This window comes from Hyla sarda, chromosome 2, assembly GCF_029499605.1.
Source record: "Hyla sarda isolate aHylSar1 chromosome 2, aHylSar1.hap1, whole genome shotgun sequence".
In the NCBI taxonomy this organism is placed as follows: domain Eukaryota; kingdom Metazoa; phylum Chordata; class Amphibia; order Anura; family Hylidae; genus Hyla; species Hyla sarda.
In genome coordinates this window covers 397,734,644-397,756,589 of record NC_079190.1, presented here as the reverse complement: position 1 = coordinate 397,756,589, position 21,946 = coordinate 397,734,644, and the positions used below count along the sequence as shown (strand labels likewise).

The 21,946-nt window shown below is 46.7% G+C and overlaps 2 protein-coding genes across 10 annotated transcripts in view; one reads left to right on the top strand and one right to left on the bottom strand.

Moving 5' to 3' along the window:
* Nucleotides 1-21,946, bottom strand: part of SARM1 (sterile alpha and TIR motif containing 1) — a 184,226-nt gene that overhangs the window by 69,921 nt on the left and 92,359 nt on the right. For 2 of the 4 annotated variants that reach the window (XM_056558731.1, XM_056558733.1), the window contains 2 exons: nucleotides 4,407-4,444; nucleotides 2,516-3,025 (listed from right to left, as the gene is read on the bottom strand). In XM_056558731.1, the coding sequence (XP_056414706.1) occupies nucleotides 2,516-2,970 (455 nt within the window). In that variant the 5' untranslated portion in view covers nucleotides 2,971-3,025; nucleotides 4,407-4,444. Of the gene's footprint in view, nucleotides 1-2,515; nucleotides 3,026-4,406; nucleotides 4,445-4,809; nucleotides 4,988-21,946 lie in introns of those variants that run through there. The other 2 variants (XM_056558732.1, XM_056558730.1) reach the window with 2 other exon arrangements.
* Nucleotides 1-21,946, top strand: part of VTN (vitronectin) — a 96,413-nt gene that overhangs the window by 471 nt on the left and 73,996 nt on the right. The window contains exons 1-2 of one of the 6 annotated variants that reach the window (XM_056558735.1): nucleotides 5,017-5,144; nucleotides 5,525-5,618. In XM_056558735.1, the coding sequence (XP_056414710.1) occupies nucleotides 5,534-5,618 (85 nt within the window). In that variant the 5' untranslated portion in view covers nucleotides 5,017-5,144; nucleotides 5,525-5,533. Of the gene's footprint in view, nucleotides 1-231; nucleotides 310-5,016; nucleotides 5,265-5,524; nucleotides 5,619-21,946 lie in introns of those variants that run through there. The other 5 variants (XM_056558736.1, XM_056558739.1, XM_056558734.1 and 2 more) reach the window with 5 other exon arrangements.

Genomic DNA, 21,946 nt, shown 5'->3' with positions numbered 1-21,946 from the left:
TCCTTATTCAGAATAACTGACCTACAATAGTAGATGCTTGGTAAGCAAGTCCGTTTATTGAGTCATTTATTGAAGATCCAAAAAAGCTCTCAAGCTGTAATGACATATTCTCCGCCGCTGCTCCTGTGGATGGAGGTTATTGCCAGAAAGAACAATGATGCTATCGTAACCCTGTCTTGTGTATTAGTGTTTGCTTCTAAAGTACTGGATATTCTTTATCACTGCTAATAGACATTTCTTGCCATTATGTGGACATGATGTAGCAGTAAAAGTGGTAAACCAGGATCTACAGTTATCCAATGGCGGAAAGTAAGTAGCAATACAAACACTCAACTGTATACTGTGTCTTGCAGATCATAACAAGGCCAGCATTATCGCTTACACAGCATTCTTAGGCAAATGGATAGAGATTTCCATGAAGGGAGGTCTTAATGTTGATCGCTCATCACAGCGACCACAGAGCATTATGTACTTCAAATGGAAAAGCCACCCACAAGATAAGATCCAGAAATGCAGTCACAGTTTAGTCTATGATCACTAATATCAGTGTATATTCATCTCATTCTGCACTTCATCTATGTGCATAGGGATCAATGTTATTCCTGGCACCAGCCAGTGCTTGGATGTGGTCCTAAAACCAGCAGCTAGGGCTGGGCGGTATGGCCAAATATGTGTATTGCGGTATGTTTGTAACTTATGGCGGTTCCACAGTATATAACGGTATTCCCCCTCAATCCAAATTAATTATTAGCCCAGCGCTGCACTGTCCCCATGGGGGTACTACTCACGTCACACGCAAGCGCTGCTTTCCTTGTCCTACTGTTTGTTGCGGCCGCCGATGCTGACACTCTATACTGTATCCCTGGCTGCAAAAGGTAAACAAAAATAAAACTTTAACGCATGTTCCTACGTCGGCCTTACGCTGGGGACGTGAATGTCGGACAGCCGTCAGCCTATCACTGGCCGCAGCGATGTTCCGCCTCTGCCGGTGATAGGCAGAGCCCACTGTCATGTAAGAAGCCGGCTTCTTACATGACAGTGGGCTCAGCCTATCACCGGCCGAGGCGGAACATCGCTGCGGCCGGTGATAGGCTGATGGCTGTCCAACGTTCCCGTCTCCAGGAAGCAGGTCCGGATCGACGGGGAAGGTGAGTTAAAGTTTATTTTGTTTAACTTTTGCAGCCCGGGCTTGTGGGTGACATATGTGAGTAGTACCCCGATGGGGACAGCGCAGTGCTGGGATGATAATTAGTTGGGGGGGGGGGCAGAACAGCGCTCGCAGGTCACATATGATTAGTTCCCCGATGTGGGGACAGCGCAGCGCTGGGCTGATAATTCATTCATTCCCGAGGGGGAGGGGCCAAACCAGTATTGCGGTATGGATTAAAATCCATATCGTGCAGCACAAAAATTTCGGTATTCGGTATGAACCGGTATACCGCCCAGCCCTACCAGCAGCTTTAACATTTCGGGTACTGGAACCCCATCTGAACACATGCATACAGAGTTTTTGTATTGTGATCTCCTTTTTAGGTTTTAATGGATCCAAAATAAATGAAAAGTTTTACACAGGACTCCTGCCCGAGGGCTGGATATTTCCTTTTGTCTAGAGCGTGAATTGTGTATACTGTGTCACATCTCAGTCTTTACATAAAGTAATATGGTCAGAACTTCAACCTAGTTAGAAAGTGATTTGCATTAATATGTAGGAAGTATATGGCAAGATGATGTGGGCTCTTTTAGGCAGTATAATCTGGATACTGCATATTACTGTCTACTGCATATATGGCAGTATTACCTTGGAACTACCGGTATATGGGAGTATAGGGTATTTAAGACATTTTGAAAACAAGTAAACAGCAGGCGGGGCACCCAAACGTTTTTAATATAAATCAGTCCTTGATAAGTATTAGTCCCTTCCATCTATTTTTCATGTATAAAGCAATATCCACGTCATGAAATTCAGCTCATCTGTCTATATTACCGTATATACTCGAGTATAAGCCGAGTTTTTCTGATTTTTGTGCTGAAAACGCTTATACTCGAGTGAACTCTCCGCCTGTCAATCCCTTCTCAGTGGTCTTCAACCTGCGGACCTCCAGAGGTTTCAAAACTACAACTCCCAGCATGCCCGGACAGCCGATGGCTGTCCGGGCATGCTGGGAGTTGTAGTTTTGCACCATCTGGAGGTCCGCAGGTTGAAGACCACTGATGAAGGGATTGACAGGCGGTGATGATGAAGGGGGGGGGGGGATGATGACGGGGGTCTGGATGATAACATGGGGGGGGGGATGATGTATTTCCCACCCTAGGCTTATAGTCGAGTCAAAAACTTTTCCTGGGTTTTTGGGGTGAAATTAGGGGCATTGGCTTATATTTGGGTCGGCTTATACTCGAGTATATACGGTATGTAAACTCCATTTATCCCCAAATCCCTTTACATTTTATAATAGTTCTGATAGAATAAGTCACTTTCCTATATAATGTCACTAATACAGGATTTGCCAGTCATTACCTGTTCTCCGACACCAGGATCTGTTCCAGAAGGTCACATGCTTTGTATTTCACCTCCTTCTCCGTTGACTGAAGAAAGCTGAGGAGCAGATCTAATGCACCTTCAAGTCTGATGGTTTCACACAAACCCTGGGCAACCTCTCTGCCCACTGCGGGCATCACCCAGGCCTCTTCCACCATCTGAAAGATCTCGGAGATGGTGTCACATATACTCTCCTCACACATGGCTTGCTTCAGCTTGGAGATGGCAACATGGAGATCAGGCAGGACTCTATCCAAAGCCATCTGGACATCAGTGCTAACTCCCGGAGACACCTGCTTAGCCTTGGTTGTGCCCCCAGATGTCTGCCACCAGCAAATGTTGTTTACATATCCCGGTACAACAAGGTGCTCACTGTTAAACATGTTGATGTATCTGCAGAGTTTATAGGCCGAGATAAGGAGGGTGAGGACCATGGATCCCCTACAGCATTGCTGAACTCACAGAATTGTTTAGTATGACTCTATGCACCTACATAGATAAAAACAGACAGGTCACCTATACACAGAAGCCAATTCATATACAGTTATGTATACAAGCAAGTGCACATATAGCTATATACAAAAGACATTGCACATTCAGCTATATACAGGAGCCAAAGCACATACAGCTATATATAAAAGCCAATGCACATACAGATATATATATATATATATATATATATATATATATAAAAGCCAATGCACATATAGCTATATACAGAAGCCAATGCACATACAGCTATATATAAAAAAAACACTGCGCATATAGCTATATATAAAAGCCAATGCATATACAGCTATATACAGAAGCCAATTCATATACAGTTATATACAAAAGCCAATGCATATACAGCTATATATAAAAGCCAATGCATATACAGCTATATATAAAAGCCAATGCATATACAGCTATATATAAAAGCCAATGCATATACAGCTATATATAAAAACCAATGCATATACAGCTATATATAAAAGCCAATGCATATACAGCTATATATAAAAACCAATGCATATACAGCTATATATAAAAGCCAATGCATATACAGCTATATATAAAAACCAATGCATATACAGCTATATATAAAAGCCAATGCATATACAGTTATATACAGAAGCCAATGCATATACAGCTATATACAGAAGCCAATGCATATACAGCTATATACAGAAGCCAATGCATATACAGCTATATACAGAAGCCAATGCATATACAGTTATATACAGAAGCCAATGCATATACAGTTATATACAGAAGCCAATGCATATACAGCTATATACAGAAGCCAATGCATATACAGCTATATACAGAAGCCAATGCATATACAGCTATATACAGAAGCCAATGCATATACAGTTATATATAAAAGCCAAAGCACATACAGCTATATACAGAAGCCAATGCATATACAGTTATATACAGAAGCCAATGCATATACAGCTATATACAGAAGCCAATGCATATACAGCTATATAGAGAAGCCAATGCATATACAGCTATATACAGAAGCCAATGCATATACAGTTATATATAAAAGCCAAAGCACATACAGCTATATACAGAAGACAATGCATATACAGCTATATACAGAAGCCAATGCATATACAGTTATATACAGAAGCCAATGCATATACAGCTATATACAGAAGCCAATGCATATACAGTTATATATAAAAGCCAATGCATATACAGCTATATACAGAAGCCAATGCATATACAGCTATATACAGAAGCCAATGCATATACAGCTATATAGAGAAGCCAATGCATATACAGCTATATACAGAAGCCAATGTATATACAGCTATATAGAGAAGCCAATGCATATACAGCTATATAGAGAAGAATAAAGAATCCATAGGAACCTCACCTTTAGGTATACACGTATGTCAGGCGCTGCGCTGTAACCTGAGGACACAGGAGATCAGTGTTAGTTCAGCACATACAGACTTGGGGGTCATCCTCAGCACAATCTTTTTAACTCTTTCCTATCCTTGCTGTGCAGCACAGAGGGGGCGCTCTCCTAATACAGTATACAGGTTTTAATGGCTTTCTAGTGATGACATCTAGCCTACAATACTAAGACTATGCAGATGACAAGCAGAGGAAACTTCTGCCCAGTCACCTGCTCCTCAGATACCTGCCCTGGTGGGACTAGTTACAGGGACACTTCTATGCAGCTCGTATATCTCTGGATGGTTCTAGTGAGGTCCCCATTACTGTAAGTAATGTAATAGATGCCCCCGCCCCATTGTGCACAGCCGCCCCTCTACCTGTTTTGCTCTTCTCTCCTTGTCTGGATTTCCAGCATCTCACCGAGACGTGAAGCCGCAGGCTGACGTCACCACAGCCTGGCCCCACCCCTTGGTAACAGTCAGATCCCGTCTCCCTGGCGACAACATCCTCTTCTACTTTTCTCGGCTACAGCCTTTTCGGCTCCTAGGGAAGGCGGAGCTTAAGGCTTCTCCCTCCAATCATCAGCTACGGGGGCGTGGCTTGTGGCAGGTGTCCTCCAATCAGCAGCTGCAGCGCTCAGTCGCAGACAGCAGTACGGGCTCGTGTGTGTGTCAGGAACAAAGAGATCGCACAGTGATGTCCTCTGGGGGTTGTAAGTGCACCGGGCTGTGCGGAGTCTATGGGAGATTTATCACGTGGTCAGTGTGGAATGCACAGGATTAGAAAAACAGAGCTGCTTTCTTAACAAAAACAGCGCCACCTATGTTCGCAGGTTGGGCATGGTATAACAATTAGACTATTGAGCTTCAAGGGAACTGAGCTGCAGTGCCACACATAGACTGAGGACAAGAGTGACGCTGTTGCAGGAAGAGGTTAACTTTGTGGTGGAATCTCCAAGCGGAAAAATTCTACCTGCAAACTGTTGCAGCAGAGTCCTATTGTTTTATGGGATTCTGCTGGGTAGAATATCCACGGTGGAAATTCCTATTCCAGTCTCTGCAGAATAAATTGACCTGTCAATTCTTTTTCCAGATTCCGTCTATGGAGACAGCGCATTTTCCGGCGGTCCCAGTGTCGCCATGTTCTGCCAATGCCTGCTGTCTGCGGAATGTCTGCCATTTTCCAGGTGGACATTCAGCCGTGTGAACATAGCCTAATCCTGGATAACTCCTTTAAAAACTCCTGTGCTGCCAAGTGTCTGTTGGGCGTTCCTAAAGTGGGGAAGTGTCCTGACTCTTCAGCGCCAAACCTCCCCTAACCCCTCCCCTTTGTTCAGGAACGACATTGGTAGCTGCAGGTTGTCCTCTGAATATGCTGAGCCGGCACTGTGACGTCCGGATGGCATATATTATGCTGATCCCACACCTGTGCCTCCCTTCCTGTTGCAAAACTACAACTCCCAGTATGCCCTGACAGCCTCTGTCTGCATGGCCCCTGTCTGCATGGGCCTCTGTCTGCATGGCCTCTGTCTGCATGGGCCTCTGTCTGCATGGTCTCTGTCTGCATGGCCCCTGTCTGCATGGGCCTCTGTCTGCATGGGCCTCTGTCTGCAAGGCCTCTGTCTGCATGGCCTCTGTCTGCATGGGTCTCTGTCTGCATGGGTCTCTGTCTGCATGGCCCCTGTCTGCATGGCCCCTGTCTGCATGGGCCTCTGTCTGCATGGTCTCTGTCTGCATGGCCCCTGTCTGCATGGTCTCTGTCTGCATGGCCCCTGTCTGCATGGGCCTCTGTCTGCATGGGCCTCTGTCTGCAAGGCCTCTGTCTGCATGGGCCTCTGTCTGCATGGGCCTCTGTCTGCAAGGCCTCTGTCTGCATGGCCTCTGTCTGCATGGCCCCTGTCTGCATGGGCCTCTGTCTGCATGGGCCTCTGTCTGCATGGTCTCTGTCTGCATGGGCCTCTGTCTGCATGGTCCCTGTCTGCATGGTCCCTGTCTGCATGGGCCTCTGTCTGCATGGTCCCTGTCTGCATGGGCCTCTGTCTGCATGGCCCCTGTCTGCATAGCCCCTGTCTGCATGGCCTCTGCATGGGCCTCTGTCTGCATGGGCCCATGTCTGCATGGCCTCTGCATGGCCTCTGTCTGCATGGCCTCTGTCTGCATGGCCCCTGTCTGCATGGCCCCTGTCTGCATGGGCCCCTGTCTGCATGGCCCCTGTCTGCATGGGCCCGTCTGCATGGGCCCCTGTCTGCATGGGCCCCTGTCTGCATGGGCCCCTGTCTGCATGGGCCCCTGTCTGCATGGGCCCCTGTCTGCATGGGCCCCTGTCTGCATGGCCTCTGTCTGCATGGCCTCTGTCTGCATGGCCTCTGTCTGCATGGGCCCCTGTCTGCATGGGCCCCTGTCTGCATGGCCTCTGTCTGCATGGCCTCTGTCTGCATGGGCCCCTGTCTGCATGGGCCCCTGTCTGCATGGGCCCCTGTCTGCATGGGCCCCTGTCTGCATGGGCCCCTGTCTGCATGGGCCCCTGTCTGCATGGCCTCTGTCTGCATGGCCTCTGTCTGCATGGCCTCTGTCTGCATGGCCTCTGTCTGCATGGGCATGCTGTGCGTTGTAGTTGTGCAATAGCTGAAGGGGCAGAAGTTGAGGGTCACTGCTTTATACCATCACTGGTGGTCATCAGAGGACTGTGTCGGGTTTCTTGACAAGTCCTTGTCATGTGACAGACACTTCTGCTAGAAGTAAACGTAGTGCTAGGCGGAATACTGGTTCATACAGAATATCGACATTTTTTTCTGCACGATATGAATTTTTCCCATACCGCAATACCGGTTGGGCCTCTCCCCCTCGAATGAATTATCAACACAGCGCTGTCTCCACATCAGCGGGCGCTGTTCTGCTTCTCAACCAACCCTCCCCAGCCCTCCACCGGGTTTATCAGCCCAGCGCTGTGCTGTCCCCCACATCGGGGAACTAATCATATGTGACCCGCGAGCGATGCTTCTACCCCCCCCAAATAATGATTAACTGCTGCGCTGTACTGTACTATCCTGTGCCCAGGCTGCAAAAGTAAACAAAATAAACTTTAACTCACCTTCCGACGTTCCCTGTTACCGGCCTCACGGTCCCTCTGCTGCAGTCCTGGGGATGGGAACGTCACAGAGCCGTCAGCCTATCACCGGCCACAGCGAGGTCCCACCTCGGCCAGTGATAGGCTGAGCCCACTGTCATGTAAGGAGCTGGCTGGCTTCTTACATGACAATGCGCTCAGCCTATCACTGGCCAAGGCTGCGGCCGGGGAACGTCGGAAGGTGAGTTAAAGTTTATTTTTGCAGCCCGGGCACAGAATAGTACGGGGGGGGGGGGGGGGGGAGAGTCAGCGCTCGCGGGGGACGTGATTACCATAGTTCCCCGATGTGGGGGACAGCGCAGCGCTGGGCCGATAAACTGGGGGTGGAGGAAAAGCAGCGCCCACGGGTCACATTATTGGGGGTGGAAAATACCGTTAAATACCGTGGAACCTCCATAAATTACAAAAATACTGTGATACACATTTTTGGTCATACCGCCCAGCTCTAAGTATACGCTGAAGATACTTCTTGATCAACTGCTAATAAAGATCTTAAAATTAACTCATACTTAAAGAGTAGCTCCCACCATCCTATTTTTTTTTCTGTCCGTGCCTATTGCCCATCTATCCCTAACCCCCTCCCTGCTTTTAATTTTTATTTTTACTATATTAAAAATGCCTTTTGTCTGCCTGGCAGTGTGCTCACTACCAGGCAGACTTCCCCAGCAGGCACCACGTCACTGATGCCTGCTGGGGGGGACTTCCGCCCTTAGTTCATCTACACAGGGTGCCTCCAGCTGTTTCACCACTACAACTCCCAGCTTGCCATGACATCTATTGGCTGTCAGGGCATGCTGGGAGTTGTAGTATTGAAACAGCTGGAGGCACCCTGTGTAGATAAACTATTAGTTACATGCGGTGCTAGCCCGTCCCCTCCGTCTCCCTCCCCCCGCGCCATACCCCGTTCCCTCCATCACAAACCACCTCCCCCCCTGCATACCCTGTTCCCTCCATCACAAACCCCCTCCCCCCCCCCCCGCATACCCCGTTCCCTCCATCACAACCCCCCCTCCCGCATACCCCGTTCCCTCATTACACTTACTGCAGAGTCCAGCAGCGTGTGTGCAGGGACAGCGGCAGCGACGAGGCAGCGGCGATGTGCGGGAGAAGTGGCCTCCCAGCCAGTGGCCGGGGAGCCAATGTGCTCGCTCCCTGCCTGTCTGATTGACAGGCAGGGAGCGAGCACAGGCTGAATGAAAAAGGACCGATGCCCGGTCACATCAGTCCTTTTTCAGGCGTGACGTCACGCCAGGCTGCAGCCGGCCACTTTGAGGGAGACCCCTAGTGGCCGGATTTCAAATGTACATTAAACCATTTTAATAAAAATTTTAAAAAAATAAAAGTATATTAGAGATATGTTGTAGTACATAAGTACTACAACATATCAAAAAATAAAGTTGGTGACAGTGCCCATTTAAATGGGCACTGTCATTTCCAAAAACTTTTTATATGTTGTTACTGATGAAAATTAAAGACGTTTTGTAATATGGTTGTTTACATTTTTTAGAATATTTATTAAAGAAAACACCTACTGAAAATCCCACCACTAGGGGTCCCCATACCTACTGGGACACTAACCAGTCCTGCAGCAGCATTTGGCTTGTCCATGAGTCATGGACAAGAGATGACTCATAGACTGCATAAGCAGACACACCATTCACCTCCCACACCACAATGGAGACACACACCCCATTCCCCTGAGAGGATTTCTAACACTGTGAGCTAATGAAAAAAGGGATTTTTATAATATATAGGTAATAGAGGCATAAAAGTTAGATGTATATGGTCAGGATTAAGTACGGAGTAACATATTATAATTTTTGTGGAATGCTTGTATATAAATAATTGTATAACTTTTTATTACAATAAGCAGTGTTTCCCAATCAAGGTGCCTCCAGCTGTTGCAAAACTACAACTTCCAGTATGCCTGGACAGCCTTCGGCTGTCCAGGCATGCTGGGAGTTGTAGTTTTGCAACAGCTGGAGGCACCCTGGTTAGAAAACACGGACATAAAGACTGACATGCTCTCTGCTGGTGTGAAAGTGATAAAATCAGGTCTGTACAGAGTGTACGGTATAAAGAGATGGGACGTCTTACTGGAAATGATTTGTGAGGTACGGCTCTGTTCTGAGGATGCCCTGAGGACAAGTCCCCTCCGCTTATTGGATTTCTCTGCAGCTATTTAGAGATTGCACAGTCATCCTGCTATAGGAAGAGCCATATGCACAGTGTTGGCTGTCAGGTTCACATTAGCAGCCCTGGCGATGATCAGATGGATTCTTTATATGGGATATCTGCAGTGGAAAAGCCTCAACTATTAGGTTATGTTCACACAGCAGAATGGTCAGGACCCCCACAATCACAAGAACAGGGAAACATTTCCCCACTGAATAAATGGAGTGTACCACCCGTGTGCGGACAGTAGCCCATTCATTCTCTATGGAGCTTCCGAAAAATTCCGTTCTCACTCAGAGTGGTGCACTACTTGTGACCACCACACAAGAACAGAGAAAAATTGCCCCAATGATTTTCCTCATTCCAGTGATAAGTGGGGGTCTCAGTGATTGGACCCCCACCAATCAACTTGCTCTTTCCAAACCTGCGAATAGAAGATAAAATTTGGAGAAGAGAACTCCCTTTTAATATAGAGAGAGCATCGTTGCTTCCATTTTTAATTTTTTTTATTTCGCACATTCAACCATTTGCAAGGAAGTTGTTTTTTTTAACCCCTTGGGAAACCAGCCCATTTTGACCTTAAAGTCATATTCCAAGAAATTTTTTTTTTAATATCAATTGGCTCCAGAAAGTTAACAGATTTGTAAATTACTTCTATTAAAAAATCTTAATCCTTCCAATAATTATCAGCTGCTGAAGTTGAGTTGTTCTTTTCTGTCTGGCAACAGTGCTCTCTGCTGACATCTCTGCTTGTCTCGGGAACTGCCCAGAGTAGAAGAGGTTTGCTATGAGGATCTGCTTCTACTCTGGACAGTTCCCGAGACAGGTGTCATCAGAGAGCACTTAGGCTAGAATTCCACTGAGGTTTTTGCAATGCGTTTTTTAGGCTTAAAAACGCCAGAAAAACTGCCAGAGTTTTCCCCTGCGTATTGGAGTTTTTTCTGGCATTTACATTTGTGTGCAATTTGCCTCTTTGGCCCCTTTGGCGTCTTTTTTCCTAATTTGTTGGGTACCAAAAAAAAATAAAAAGGATGCAGTAGGGATGGAAAAAAATGTATTTAATGACATTTTTATTTTTTATAACAAAATTTTTATACATTTTCAGTAAAGTGTGTGTGTGTTTCCCTTTTTTCTCTATTTTTTTTTACATTTTTTAGGTAGTAATACTCATATCACTGGCCGGTGTGAGGTACATTTTTTAGGTAGTTCTATTCATATCACTGGCCGGTGTGAGGTGGAAACCTGCGTTATACACACTATATAACTCAGCCCTGGTTGGGAAACACTAGTATACACACACGTAACAGGGACTACAACTCCCAGCATGTGTCATTCATGAGTCCCCCCCCCTTCACACATAGAAATCATCCCCAGTCCGAAATTTATGCCCCTGCAGTCTATAAATCCCCAGCCCGTGCACTCTGTCATCCTCCCGTTCAGTGAACACAGGCAGAGCAGGGGGAGGGGAGATGAGGAGACATGTACATCCTCTCTCCCCTGCTCTGTATTCTTTCTCCCGTGCAGACTTGCGTCCTCCGAAGGCAGAGCACCCATGCAGACCTGCGTCCTCCGAAGGCAGAGCAGAGGGAGGGGAGATGAGGGGGGCATATACCTCTTCTCTCCCCCTGCTCTGCCTTCGCTCCCCCCAGCTCTAGCTTGAGAAATCTTCGGAGAGCTGAGGGGTGGAGCGGAGGCAAGTCTGCACGGGGCACAAATTTCCATCTCACACTGGCCGGAGTATAGTGCAGAGATGCGGAGCGCTGGAGAAAGCTTCTCCTCATTTCTGCTATTGATAGGACGATCACAGCGGATGTCAGGAGTGATACCCTCTGTGATCTGTCCTTAACTGCAGGTACTACTACTACTCCCAACATGGAGCACACTCTGCTCCATGCTGGGAGTTGTAGTACCTGCATTAATAGACAGATCGCAGCGAGTGTCACCCCTGATACCCGCTGTGATCCTCCTGTATAATATATAGATGCGGCCCCTCTTCTATGGTCCCCTGCACTGACATATATATACCCCTATTCATATTTCCCACAGAGAGTTGTGATTGGCTGGAATCATCTGGCCAATCACAGCTCTCTGCGGGATATATGAATAGGTGTATATATACATCAGTGCAGGGGACCATAGGAGAGCAGCTGCCGCATCTATACATTATACATGAGGATCGCAACGGACCCTGTCAATTAGTACAGGTACTACTACTCCCATCATGGAACACTGTGTTCCATGCTGGGAGTAGTAGTACTACCTAAAAAGTTTTTTTGTTAAGTCAAAAACACACACACACTACATTTTTATTATTGTCGGCTACATTTTTATTTCCCTGCCCGCCCACATAAATTGATCCCTGTTTAAAAATTTGTATAAAAATTTTGTTATAAAAAAGATACATTTCATTAAATGCTAATTTTTTCATCACTACTGTATCTTTTTTATAATTTTTTTAATAGTACCCTATGAAATTTTTATAAAAAAGGTATCCATCACTTTTTTTGGTCGTTAAAGTCCAAAAAAGAATAAAAGCGCCCGCGTTTTTCTTGGCATTTTTGCTCTCCCATAGACTTCTATGGGGGGAAAACACCACGATTTCTGTGCAAAAAGAGCCAAACTATGGGTTTGTTGGGCGTTTTGAAAAACCAGCCTCTGAGCCCAAAATTGTTGAAAAACGCCAAAAGGATTTTTAAAAAATGCCAAACTGAAAAACGGCAAGTGGATCTGGCATTTTGCAGTTTACTATTGACTTTTCGCTGAAAACACGCAGTGCGGGAAAATTGGCGTTTTTTACGGCGTTTTTGCAAAAAAAAATCCTCAGTGGAATTCCAGCCTTATGGTAACATCCAGTTGTCAATCTATTCATAAATATTCAAAAGTAACAGCACAATGCAGAGTTAGGACAAAAGGGGCTCAAGGATTGTTATTTCATAGGGAATGTAAGTATTAACTATGACAGACATGTCTGTAAATTGTCTGGACTGCAGACTGATACATTGTAGCAAACTTTCAAAAATGTATGCAGCTGTTGTTCATGTGTTTAGCTTACAGAGCATTGTCTAGACTTGATAAAATTGTCTCCACTGTTGAGAGCTGCGCTAGATATGTTTCGGTTTGTAACCTCTGAATACCTTGGCTACTTTGCCTGTAGGTGTATTACAGTGTCTCAGGACCAGCATTCCCGCTACAAGAGAAAACCCGCTTCTTGTTTCATAAATCTGTGTTTGGGGTAATGTAAAACTGTTTTTTATATGACATTGTTATAATAACCATATGGTGAGGTGTTACCAGAGTGTAAAGGTTATACCATGTTGTAACAGTTAAGTGATTTATTGGTTATATGATACTCCCCAGCCAGAGGGGTAACTTGTAGCTTTTGGGCCCAGATGCAAAATCTGCAATGGGGCTCCATGTGCCAATTATATCACTGGTCTCTTATGGAGCAGGCACCAAGGCCCCAATACAACTGCTACTTCTGCACCCCCTCTAGTTACTCCCCTGTCCCCAGCTAAGCTTCTGGTTCCAGAAAGGCTGTAGGAAGAGTCCATAATCCCATAACACTGACAATAAATTCCACCTGATAGCAGATTAGAAAATTGTGGAACTTTTCACTTATATTGTGTTTATGGTTTGTTAAGCTAAAAGAATATTTAAAGGGAATCTGACAGCGGGGTCACCCACACTCTATATTGTATAGTCTGGTCAGTGCGGTACATTCTGCTATCAGTTTCCCTTAAAAGGGCATTCTCATTAAAACTCATTTTTGCTATTGCACTCCTTATGGTAAATAAAAAAAATCTTTCTAATGTACTTTGTTTAAAAAAAAAAAAAAAAAAATACGTTTTCTATGTTTTGTGTTTAAAAAGCTGCCACTAGGTGTCTCCCTACTTGTCCAGAGCACATTTTCCCCCATCTTTTGCACAGACTTTGGACTCCTGCTGGCCTGGCAGAAGTCCAAAATCAGGAAATACTGAGGGATGGAGGGGGCGGGTGCAGCCTTAACCAATCATAGCTCATCTCACACTGAACTGCTCTGGGCTGTGTGTAACAGAGTGAGGGAGGAAGTTCTCCCCTGTATGGCTTCAGATGATGTCACGCCTGCTGGGGAAAGCCCCTTCCCAGTCTGTGAATCTGAGCTGAAAATACAGAACAATATCAAGGTAGAAAACTGAAAAAATAACAAAAATAAAGGCAGGGGGTGGTTTATCATGATGGGGGCAGTGAACTGGGAGGATTATAAAATTTAACAAGATAATGAGAGGTACTCTATAAACCTGCTAGCGAGAACAAGGCTGTATACAAACTATAAATTAAGTGGATGCTGCAGTTGGTGGTCTTGCTATAGCACATACAGGTGGTGTTGTGTCCGTGTCATGATAATTTTGTGTTAAATGTGTTAAGTTCTCCATGACCTTATCTTTCTCCTATTGCCTTGTTTGTATCTTGTCTTAACCTCCTGCTATCTGTGGAGTTGAATTACATGAAGTCTATAAATCTCTAAGGTCTCCAATCGATGATGGTGATGCTATCATTTTCTGGCCAGTAAATGGCATTCATCAATGCTTCCAGGCTCTCAGACTCAGCAGTAGAGCCTCTACATGTTCTAGCACACTGTAATATAGAATTATTTATTTATATAGAGTCATAATTCCACCCAGTTCTACCCAGCATAGATGACATCATTTACAGTTACAATAATATGTCAATGCTTCTCTGTACATCGTGTTCTTTTAGGTGGCAGGTAGGTATTGGAGGCTCTGCACTGCTTTTATTCTGTTTTGTCATGGTGTACACTTCACTGTTGGCACTTATAGCCTAGCAGGGGTTAGTGTCCCCATGTCAAACCTACCTTTTTATGCAATCCTGTGTCTGTTATTCTCTAAAAATAAAGTTGTGTGTTTTGGCTGCGCATATGCTACCAATGAGAACTGTCACTGAAGGCAGGAAGCAAGCTCTCTTCCTCTAGGGCAGTGGTCTTCAACCTGCGGACCTCCAGATGTTTCAAAACTACAACTCCCAGCATGCCCGGACAGCCGATGGCTGTCCGGGCATGCTGGGAGTTGTGGTTTTGCAACATCTGGAGGTCCGCAGGTCGAAGACCACTGCTCTAGGGATTGTGAATCTCATCGCCCTATGTGTCAATAAAAGTGGCGTGATGTAGTGGAGAGAGACGTTGTGGCCCAGGGGCACAGAGGACCCCTTGCCACATCACTAGGATCCCATAGGACACAACATAAACATTTTTAGAGAATGAAGACACAAGATTGCATAAAAAAAATATTTTTGGCATGGGGACACTAACCCTTGCTAGAGTATTGGGGCAGTTGTATGTGGTGAATGGATGTGACAGGTACTCTTTTAGGGGGTTGCATGGTATTTATTCCACAAAATAACTCCACTCTTGCAGATAGGTGGTATATGGAATTGTAACTATGCCCATTTTATTTAAATAGGGCTAAGGGTCCCTTTAGATGGCCCAACAGGCTACAGAGAATGGGTGAGATTTATCAAAAACGGTGCAGAGGAGGAGTGGTGCAGTTGCCCATGGCAGCCAATCAGATTGCTTCTTTCATTTTTAAATAGACCTGTGAAAAATGATAGAAGCGATCTGATTGGTTGCCATGGGCAACTGCACCACTCTTCCTCTGGACAGGCTTTTATAAATCTCCCCCAATGAGTGTAAATTTCATCAACCTTTAGAGTAGGGTCACATGTAGCTGCGTTTTTGCTGCTCCGTATTTTCCTTCCTAGTGAATGGGTAGCAAAATCAGCTGCAGAAAATACACAGCAAAATTTGGTACATGTGACCCTTACAAAGCTAGACCAATCGTGCAGCCAGGCTGCGCCACTGATACCAGATAATTCATGCAGCTTTTTAAATTCATTATCGGTTGTGCATCCCATGTTCCCCCAGGGTGAAGTGCGGCCGATAACAATGATTTTTCTTTGCCTCACAAAGGATGCGATCAGCTGACTTACAAGGGTTTTCTCATTCGTTTCCCGATTGCTGGGCTTTTACACAGGCCAATTATCGGGTAACAATATATATATATATATATATATATATATATATATATAGTAAATTTAAGTAGCCGTATTAGTCCAATGATGCAGATCAAAAAATGTTGCAGTATCTTGTAATACCTTTTTTATTTGGACTAACAGAATTTTGTAGAGACAAGCTTTCGGGATTCCTCCCTTATATATTGTTACGCCGAGCGCTCCGGGTCCCCGCTCCTCCCCGGAGCGCTCACGGCGTCTCTCTCCCCGCAGCGCCCCGGTCAGTCCCGCTGACCGGGAGCGCTGCACTGTCATGGCCGTCGGGGATGCGATTCGCACAGCGGGACGCGCCCGCTCGCGAATCGCATCCCAGGTCACTTACCCGTCCCGGTCCCCTGCTGTCATGTGCTGGCGCGCGCGGCTCCGCTCTCTAGGGCGCGCGCGCGCCAGCTCTCTGAGACTTAAAGGGCCAGTGCACCAATGATTGGTGCCTGGCCCAATTAGCTTAATTGGCTCCCACCTGCTCCCAGACTATATCTGCTCACTGCCCCTGCACTCCCTTGCCGGATCTTGTTGCCCTTGTGCCAGAGAAAGCCTTTCCTTGAGTGTTCCTAGCCTGTGTTCCAGACCTCCTGCCGTTGCCCCTGACTACGATCCTTGCTGCCTGCGCTGACCTTCTGCTACGTCCGACCTTGCTCTTGCCTTATCCCTTGTACCATGCCTATCTCAGCAGTCAGAGAGGTTGAGCCGTTGCCGGTGGATACGACCTGGTTGCTACCGCCGCTGCAAGACCATCCCGCTTTGCGGCGGGCTCTGGTGAAAACCAGTAGCTACTTAGAACCGGTCCACCGACACGGTCCACGCCAAACCCTCTCTGACACAGAGGATCCACCTCCAGCCTGCCGAATCGTGACAGTAGATCCGGCCATGGATTCCGCTGAGGTGCCGCTGTCAAGTCTTGCCGACATTTCCACGGTGATTGCCCAGCAATCCCTAATGATCACCCAACGAAATCACCAGCTGGCATACTTGACCACCGTGACACAGCAACTTCAGTCACAGATACAGCAGCTGCTGCCGCAGATACAGCAACTTCAGTCACAGACACAGCAGCTGCAACAGCAACAACCATCTCCTCCGCCGGCTCCTGCAACTCCTCCGCAGAGACCGGCCGCTCCTAACCCCTGCTTGTCCTTGCCGGACAAATTTGATGGGGACTCTAGACTCTGCCGTGGTCTCCTGCCTGGGAAGGCCCTGCCATGTGCCACACCGCTCGGAGCACCTCTCTCACAGTATCCCTTGCAATCCACCCCTGTGCCTCCCGCCGAGGAGGCTATGCAAGTGGATCGGTCTCGCCTGACCCCTGAAGAGAGGACTCGCCGCAGAAAGAAAGAAGATTTACTTCTATACTGCACTGTGCGTTACCGCACAGAACCCCTGCTCTTGAGCATGGAACTTCATCTCGAAAAAATTGAACTTTTTGTTTTGCCCAAATGCTCCTCTGAAGTCCTCCTCGGTCTGCCATGGCTCCAACGCCACTCCTCTACCCTTGTCTGGACCACCGGGGAGATCAAGAGCTGGGGTGCTTCTTGCCACAGAAAATGCCTCACGTCTGCTCCCAGTCCCGTCAGTCAAACCTCTGTGTCTCCTCCTTTACCTGGTCTTCCCAAGGCCTATCTGGACTATGCTGTGTCTCCTCCTCACAGCCCCCGTCCTGTTAACACTCTGCCCCGTGCCAAGCTTGACCCTCTTCCCTCCCTCCCCACCCCCACGCCTTCTTGTGTGCCCGCGGTTGATGAGGTTTCCCGGGGCTTCGCCACTGTCTGGAAAAAGACTCTAAAATTCCTCATACTAGCCTCATCCCGGGTGAAGAAGCTTCCCGGAAAAAGAGAAGAGCTCCTCCTGTTTTTGCGTGGCTCTCCGCCAAGTATATCCGCTTCCGTGTCCCCAGTTTTTATCTGGGACCACGTTACCTTGGACCCTTTGAAATTAAATGCCTAGAGGAAGCTGCTCCGGTCTCCGGGTCCTCAGACGTCTTCCGGATTAAAGAATTTTCAGGTCCCAAAAAGAGGGGGAGACCCAAGGGGGGGGGGGGGGTACTGTTACGCCGAGCGCTCCGGGTCCCCGCTCCTCCCCGGAGCGCTCACGGCGTCTCTCTCCCCGCAGCGCCCCGGTCAGTCCCGCTGACCGGGAGCGCTGCACTGTCATGGCCGTCGGGGATGCGATTCGCACAGCGGGACGCGCCCGCTCGCGAATCGCATCCCAGGTCACTTACCCGTTCCAGTCCCCTGCTGTCATGTGTTGGCGCGCGCGGCTCCGCTCTCTAGGGCGCGCGCGCGCCAGCTCTCTGAGACTTAAAGGGCCAGTGCACCAATGATTGGTGCCTGGCCCAATTAGCTTAATTGGCTCCCACCTGCTCCCAGACTATATCTGCTCACTGCCCCTGCACTCCCTTGCCGGATCTTGTTGCCCTTGTGCCAGAGAAAGCCTTTCCTTGAGTGTTCCTAGCCTGTGTTCCAGACCTCCTGCCGTTGCCCCTGACTACGATCCTTGCTGCCTGCCCTGACCTTCTGCTACGTCCGACCTTGCTCTTGCCTTATCCCTTGTACCATGCCTATCTCAGCAGTCAGAGAGGTTGAGCCGTTGCCGGTGGATACGACCTGGTTGCTACCGCCGCTGCAAGACCATCCCGCTTTGCGGCGGGCTCTGGTGAAAACCAGTAGTTACTTAGAACCGGTCCACCGACACGGTCCACGCCAAACCCTCTCTGACACAGAGGATCCACCTCCAGCCTGCCGAATCGTGACATATATAGGCTGTATCTATATAGGCTGTATCTGTGGTTTAAATTTGCAATGAATCGCAGGCCACAGGATCATAATTAACGCAGGTCTCCATTTATTATCCTTAAAAGGGTTGTCCCATTGGGACCCCTTTCTATAATGACATCTCACTGACAACCATCTGAATGGGCAGTTATGTAATGCAGGTTCACCTTGACCCCCAATCCATATGCTCTGATATAGTCAAAACCTTGTATTTTTGGATCCTGTGTAGTACTGAGTGATGACGATAATTCGTACTTTGCTTTGTGTTGTTTACAAAGGGATTTTCTGCAGTGATTCTTATAAATTGTTGAATATTCAAACATTTTTAATGGTTCTGGGTTTTTGTTTTGCTACAAAAGGTCAGTAGGTGCTTTCTCTAACATTTTAATTCTGAGAGCATTTGGTTTTAACATTGTGATGCAGACGCACTCAGTTTTAAGAAAACATATTTTTGTGGCTTTTAGAATTATTATCAGTTTATGTTGTATCAGTCAATAGTTTTAGCTCTGGGACAATAAAATTCTGTTTTGTTTTTGTAACCTGTTTGATCGGTAATGAAAGAAAGTTCAAAAGTGACAGCACCATAGGCTTTGTTCTCCCCCTGCTGCTGTCGGTGGCAGCCTGTGAGAAACGCAGTGTCTCTGTGTGATCTTTTGGTGCTATGCTCAATAACCCCACACATAAAGAGAGCTCCGGCATTAAAGAGGGCACTGGCGCTAGTTAGAGGTTGATGTAGCAGAAGGTGGAGAAATGTCTTTCCCCAAGGAATAGAAGCAACCTCCTTATTTAGATTCAGGAAAGGAGTTTGCTTATCGGTGAAGAAGAAATGCTTTAGATGATCACATTCATACATGTTGTTGTCATGTAATGGTGCTCGGTAAACAATAAGCCCATGGCCTGACAGGTAATAATAACTACTGCTGCATGTCACTGTACTGTACAGTAGAAGTTCCCATAACATTGCCCCATTCTGACAGCACTTTTTGCCAAGCAGCTATTGGCTCAACTTGCTGCACACATTTTATTTTTTAAAGAGCCAAGGTACGTGCTCTCAATTCACCCAAGTGCAAGTAAAAAGTGTTCACACAAAAAACTGTGCACGAGGATGCGGTCCATCGCAAGCCCTCTCTGAAAGGAGAGAGAGACCCCCAATAAACCCTTCACCTCCAGGTCAAAAGGCACCTGCTAGGTTCCAGGCACAATGCCTGCTTTTGCCAAAGCTACTCAGGGACCGAAAGTGCTCCTGGCGATCAACCGGGCAAAAACCAAGTTGTCACCAAGGAGCCAGTAAAACTGGCTTGGCATCCCTGCAAAAGCAAGGGTGCCCGGGGCATGGCAGGGAGGTGAGGAACCTAATGGCCACACACACCTCCCCTAGACTGGCAGAAGGGACACCCAGAAGGGTTACCACACCCTGACCAATCCTAGTGAACAAACAGAACGCAAAACGTGGACACAGTGACACAAAAATAAATAAATAACTGGATGTGCACAGTGTGATACTGCCCGGACATCCGACCGGATCTATAAAAGTTCCCCGATACTAGCCGAAAGGCCGGGATACTTAGGGTGAGTGTCCAGAAGAGTGAGAGAAAAAGTGCGTGCTATGTGCCATCTTTCAGGTGGGGCGTCAAACTCCAAAGTGAATTCCGGCACCTTGGGGTCACCACTCCCAGGGCACTTTTGCATCTTGGCTCTTACTCTACCTAGACCTTAGGACCAGGTCCAGCAGGAACAGGTCTCATAAGGGATAGATGTTGCTCTCCACAGCCATTTTCTGGTACACCTGACCCGCTGTGTGGTTCTCCATCCTGCCTTGGTGGTCTTTCACACCGCCAACTAACAGGAGAGGTACTATACTTGATCTTAGCCAAAAGGCCGAGAAGCGATGCACACACAGTGTGGCGTGTTTGCAGTGGCTATGGAATCCCAACTTGCTTAGGCTGGGTTCACACCAACATATGTCACAATTGACCCATTTACTTTAACAGACAATGCAAGCATAATCAGCTCTCCTCCGATAGAGATATTAGCTTAAAAAAAATGATCCTGGCGCACAGGCTGCCATCCTCCCTCTTTCTTAAAGGGATGTTCTCATTTGCTTTTTTCAACTCATAGCAGAGTAGGGCCTCCTCTCTCTTCCCACTTTCATCAGGGAGGGCTCTTGCTCTGTGATTGACACCTTAGACATACTGGTCGAGTGCAAGCTACTAGCACTAACACCTCCCTCAGTACAGCTTGAACACAAGCAGATGAGCCTTTCTGAGTGATTATGTTTACATAAACATATGGGCCCAGATTTATCAAACTGTGTGAGAGAAAAAATTTAGTGATTTTCCCACAGCAACCAATCACAGCTTAAAGGGGTACTCTGGGGGAAACATGCTTCTTTTTTTAAATCATCTGGTGCCAGAAAGTTAAACAGATTTGAAAATGACTTCTATTAAAAAAACTTTACCCTTCCAGCACTTTTTAGCAGCTGTATGCTACAGAGAAAATTCTTTTCTTTTTGAATTTCTTTTTGTCTTGTCCACAGTGCTCTCTGCTGACACCTGATGCCCCTTCAGGAACTGTCCAGAGAAGGAGAAAATCCCCATTGCAATTCAATGCAATTGCAATGCCCCAATGCTGCTCTGGACAGTTCCTAACACAGACAGAGGTGTCAGCAGAGAGCACTGTGGACAAGAAAATAAAGAAATTCAAAAAGAAGGAATTTCCTCTGTAGCATACAGCTGCTAAAAAGTACTGGTAGGGTAAAGCTTCTTTTTAATAGAAGTCATTTACAAATCTGTTTAACTTTCTGGCACCAGTTGATTTAAAAAAAAAATTTAAAATGTTTTCCACCGGAGTACCCCTTTAAATTTCACTTTAACAGAGCTTGTTAGCTGAGATGTGATTGGTTGTTGGGGGGAAATCACTCTATTTTTCCCCTCACACTGATAAATCTGGGCCATGGTCACCAACAGATAAAGGCTCTGTGCAGAGAGAGTGTGTGAGGATAGCAGTATCCCGTCCACTGCTTCAGACTAAGGAGAAGTGGTCTGTAGCCTAGGCAATGAGAACAAGAGACAGAGAAACCAGCTGTAACATGAAAATGAAGCAAGTTTAAAAATTATATATATTTCCAAAAGTGTAAAACTTTACATGCCCTGCAAAAAAATGTATTAATAAGATTGGAATACCCCTCTAAGGCTGGGTTCACACTACGTTTTCTCCCATACGGGAGCGCTTACGGCAGGGGGGAGCTAAAACCTGGCGCTCCCGTATGCCTTTGTATGCGCTCCCGTATGTCATTCATTTCAATGAGCCGGCCGGAGTGAAATGTTCGGTAGGCTCATTTTTGCGCCGTATGCACTTTTATAACCGGACCTAAAACTGTGGT